The sequence below is a fragment of the Bidens hawaiensis genome, unplaced genomic scaffold (genome assembly GCF_021521415.1).
Source record: "Bidens hawaiensis isolate Kalapana, Puna unplaced genomic scaffold, B.hawaiensis_p1.1 tig00001032_1, whole genome shotgun sequence".
Classification (NCBI taxonomy): Eukaryota; Viridiplantae; Streptophyta; class Magnoliopsida; order Asterales; family Asteraceae; genus Bidens; species Bidens hawaiensis.
Window position 1 is genome coordinate 4845571 of NW_027491060.1, and position 4977 is coordinate 4850547.

Genomic DNA, 4977 nt, shown 5'->3' on the forward strand with positions numbered 1-4977 from the left:
AAATGATTGTGATGACAATTATTGAATTATTATTATTATTATTGAATAATCGCATAATAACCCTATTTCAAATATTCGCATATATCATGAGTTTTTTTGATAACGATCTCTGTTGTGCCGTTTTGTTTGACATCTATCGATGATCATTGCATGTTTAGGAGGATGTCATTTGTAACACACACAGCGTGCCTGGGGAAACAATCGTCTGGACGACGACTTCGTTTCCATTTTGTTTTCTAAATTATTCCATAAAAAAACAATGGTTTGTTGGGGTTATATCATTTAAAATATTCATTTAATTATATTAATAATATATTAATTAAAATATTATTAGCACTAACAAATATTAGAAGCGTACTTCTGTCAACAGAAGGCCGGTGTCTAGAGGTGGAAGATTCAAATGCATCACCTTTATACTAATTCAAACCTCTTCAAAATTCAACTCACATGATATTCACGCAATCAATATGTGTGTATAATAGTATATATATATATATGTTTGTTTATGGAAATATCTTCTAACCAGCTGCCAGAAACTTTATCTTCAATTCTTTACCAACTTTCTCTTAATTTCTCTCTCTCTTTCTATATATATACACAACCAACATATCTTTGAGGATTTCATACGTACATTCATTGCACATATAGTATTCATTGTTTTATTTTTGTTCCGAAATGGCACCGAGCTCTTTATTCGCAGTTGGATTGGTGCTAGCATTTTGCTATCTAACTTCGTTTACTGCGTCTGCTGATATCGTGGAGACTTCGTTTCATGTAATCATATGGCTACTCGCAACTTTGTGTCTTTTTATAAAGTATTCGCACTGGAATCCTTATTTTTATTCATATAATTTAACTAAAGAACTCGTTCCAATTCCTTATATTTATACATATTCAATTAAATATATGTTTTCTTTCTTACACTCAAACAAATATATGGAATGAATATGGAGTTCATACACATATGGAATCATTATTTAATCCATATTTTTATACCATACTTTAGGAAATCAAATGTAGTGCTAAATATGACAAAATTCTTAAAACTAGTTTTCCTTAAATTATATGGTTTGGGATGATATAGGTAATTTTCAAGTGTGAATGCTCTTATAATTAGTTTCAAACATTAGGTGAACTTAATAGTTGATATTCGATCTCCACATATACGCAGGTAAAGAACTTAACAGCGAATCGATTATGTCAAGAGCAAGTCATCATGGCCGTCAATGGAAGCCTTCCGGGGCCGACGTTAAGGGTTAAGGAGGGTGACACCGTTATTGTCCATGTCTTCAACAAATCTCCATACAACCTTACCATTCACTGGTATAAATATATATACAAATAAAACTACTACATTAATTGTAATTTCCTTTTATGGAAACGTGTCATTTTAAGTAATATTTGAATGCATATATATATGTGTAGGCATGGGGTTTTCCAAAGGCTAACTCAATGGGCAGACGGTCCGGAATTCGTGACTCAGTGCCCCATCAGGCCGGGAGGTAACTATACCTACAGGTTCAATCTCACAGGACAAGAGGGCACTCTTTGGTGGCATGCACACTCTCAATGGCTTCGAGCAACTGTCCACGGTGCTCTCATCATCCGCCCACGAGACGGCCAGAAATACCCTTTCGTTAAACCCTTTCTTGAAGATACAATTATGTTAGGTACGTACGAATGTTTTTTTTTTCTTTTTTGCTTCTTAAACATTAAGTATATATATGTGTGTGTTTAAAGAATATAATGATGAAACTAATTAATTAAAATTTCAGGTGAATGGTGGAACGCTGACCCTAACGATGTTGAGAACGCGGCACTAGCCACTGGAGCCGCACCTGTTAACGCTGATGCTTATACCGTCAATGGATGGCCTGGTGATACATATAACTTCTGCCCTTCAAACAGTAAGTGAACCAAAAATTTTATTCTCGGAATAAAAAAGTGTTGTTTCATTTATAATTTTATAAAACTTAAAGAACATTGCAATGTTTAATTAAATATGGACTAACCACAAAAGTGTTTGGTTGTCATAGCTAACAACTACTTGTAATTGATTGATATGTGACTTCTTTTAACTATTTGTTGATTACAGACTATAGTAAGTAATACTTGTTCTTTTTTGACCAGAAACATATAGGTTAGACGTAGTACCAGGACAAACATATTTGGTCCGAATAATCAACGCTGCTCTCAACACTCAGTTCTTCTTCAAGATAGCCAACCACAACTTTACGGTAGTTGCGGTGGATGCAGCCTACACGAACCCATTCCAGACAGACGTGGTCCTCGTGGGTCCGGGTCAAACCACGGACGTCCTATTAACTGCAAACCAGTCACCAGGATTATACTACATGGCCGCAAGTCCATATGATAGCGGAATAGGTATTCCATTCAACGCCAACATCACCACAGGGATCCTCGCTTACCAAAACACCACACAAACAACACCAACACTTCCCGTCATGCCCGCCTTCAATGATACACCAACAGCCTTCACATTTTCAACCAATTTAACCGCACTTGTCACCAGCCGATTCTGGTCACCAGTTCCACGAACAGTGGATGAGAACATGTTTATAACGTTTGGGCTCGGGTTATCAGCTTGTGGTTCCAACCAAACATGTGGAGGGATATTCCAACAAAGAATGGCTGCGAGCATGAACAACAATTCATTCGTTTTGCCAACACGAATGTCGCTTTTAGAAGCTTATTTCAGAAATGTGAGTGGAGTTTACACGACCGATTTCCCTGATCAGCCACCAATGGTATTTGATTACACAAATGTCAGCAATAGTTTCAATCAGAGTCTTTTGATGACACCCAAGGTGACCAGTCTCAAGAAAATTAAGTTCAATTCTACGGTTCAGATTGTGTTGCAGAACACAGCCTTGGTCAGTGTTGAAAATCACCCCATGCATTTGCATGGATTCAATTTCTATGTGCTGGCTCAAGGCTTTGGGAACTATGATCCAATAAATGACACCAGAAAGTTCAATTTTGTCAACCCTCAAGAACGGAACACACTCGGAGTCCCTACCGGTGGCTGGGCTGTCATCAGATTCCGAGCAGATAATCCAGGTACACTTTGATATAATGTTTATTACTCTATAGATACAATGTAATTAGTTAGACAAACATAATAGATAATTAGATATATAGTATTATGTAAATATGGGTCAAGTATATACATAACCTATTCTCTCGTAGAAACCACAATTAACAGATATCAATATTACACCATTAATAACACACACTTAAGTACTTTAATAAATAATAACTCTCATTGAATAAAACAACTTTTTATCTTATAGTATTAATAGAGAAGTTGGGAATCTTATATGTGAGTATTTTGCAGGTGTGTGGTTCATTCACTGTCATTTGGAAGTACATTTGCCATGGGGTTTGGGTACCGCTTTCTTGGTGGAGAACGGAGGTACACCGGAATCAACGTTGCCGCCACCACCTGCGGACTTTCCTCAGTGCTAGAATTGCAAATGCGGGAGACAGGCTGACTTCAATTGTTCATATAAAGTAGATGCAACATACTTATATGATTAATTTGTAATGTTTTCGATAATATTTATTTGTTGTTAAATCATAAATGTACTCTTTTGGATTATGCTTATTGATTATGTCTAAATAATAAATAGAAGATTTCACATGGATCAAATAAATTTCTTTAGAAGAAGCATGATGACCGATTTTTGTCGAATTTAATTTACATAGACAGGCTTGACACCATACAAATGATATATGATAATATAAATTTCATATCAAATCTATTCAGTTGAACGTTCAAGCCAAACTCCAAAACCTGCTGCATGGCCCGGTTAAGACAACATAATCTGGCCGAAGTGGTGTAATGGAACTCATCAAGCTGAAAAGTGCTGTTGACTAAACACTAAAATTAAAGTCGTCGTTAAAAGAAATTAATGAAAAATCACGACCCAAATCTTTTGTCATATACTAAATAGTAATTAATCCTGTCACTGATCTAACAAGTTACTTTAAATTAAAACAACTTTTCTGTGTAATTTACTTATTATTGTAATTACTTATCTATTAGGTTTTATTAAGTTAGGATAACTTTTCGTTTAATAATTTATTTGTCACTTTAAATTCAATATTGTTTGAAAAATTCCCGTTATAGTTATAAATTACATTTTTTGGTTCTAAACGATATAAATAAAAGTCTTAAATAAAATTATTATAAATAGAATTAAAGCACAACAAAAACAAATAAAGCCAAAAAAAATGCAAAATACAAAACCAAGGTATATAATTTGAAAACCCAAATTCGGAAAGGTGTTGCTCGCGAGTGGCAACACACTTAGTCACTTACCACCAAGCCACTCTTGATTTTTGTGTTTAAAACCTGGTATATAACTAGAAACTAAAGTGGCGGCCCATAGTGTTATTATCAGCCATATAATCTTAACTATTGATATATCTCGCAAACTCTCCCACATAAATATAACTTTGTATATGAATTTTGATTTTAATTCCATATGTCTTTCTACTATGTTATTGTTTTATCGTCTTCAAGAAAGGTAAACATGCGACTAGAAGCGTATAAGCTGTAACACGTATATTTTTTAAAATTTAAACACGTTTATAGCTATTAATTTATTAAATTATTAATAAAGGACCAAGTCATGTATGCATGCTAGATCATTAATAAAATCTTTGTCTCTATTAGAGCATTCACTAAGGGGTGTGGAACCCAAGGTTTGGATAATACGGATGACTTCAACAAGAGGGAAATCTACTTTTGTTGTTGTGTGCTAAAAGTTTGCTTCACAGAGTTTATGACTACAAAGTACAAACTTCATCCAAACATCATAAGTGTCAAAAGGTGGGGGACCACTCTCTCAACCACATACATATATATAAAATGTATATATATATATATATATTTTTTAATACTTTAATATTATGTGATGTGTTTGTGAAAGTTTGTTGTTGTAGAATAAA

General features: G+C 34.3%; 1 protein-coding gene across 1 annotated transcript; it reads left to right on the forward strand.

The window, feature by feature from the left end:
- The first annotated feature begins 580 nt into the window (after positions 1-580).
- LOC143555722 (laccase-7-like) lies at positions 581-3563 on the forward strand. Its single transcript, XM_077045229.1, has 6 exons — positions 581-774; positions 1172-1323; positions 1426-1670; positions 1776-1907; positions 2131-3081; positions 3359-3563. Exons 1-6 carry the CDS (start codon positions 676-678, stop codon positions 3487-3489), a joined length of 1710 nt encoding a protein of 569 aa, XP_076901344.1. The 5' UTR covers positions 581-675; the 3' UTR covers positions 3490-3563.
- Positions 3564-4977: the final 1414 nt, after the last annotated feature.

Coding starts and splice junctions, on each gene's coding strand:
- LOC143555722 (XM_077045229.1), top strand. CDS start 676: ATGGCACCGAGCTCTTTATTCGCAGTTGGATTGGTGCTAGCATTTTGC. Junction 1,324..1,425: donor TACAACCTTACCATTCACTG/GTATAAATATAT, acceptor ATATATGTGTAG/GCATGGGGTTTTCCAAAGGC. Junction 1,671..1,775: donor TGAAGATACAATTATGTTAG/GTACGTACGAAT, acceptor TTAAAATTTCAG/GTGAATGGTGGAACGCTGAC.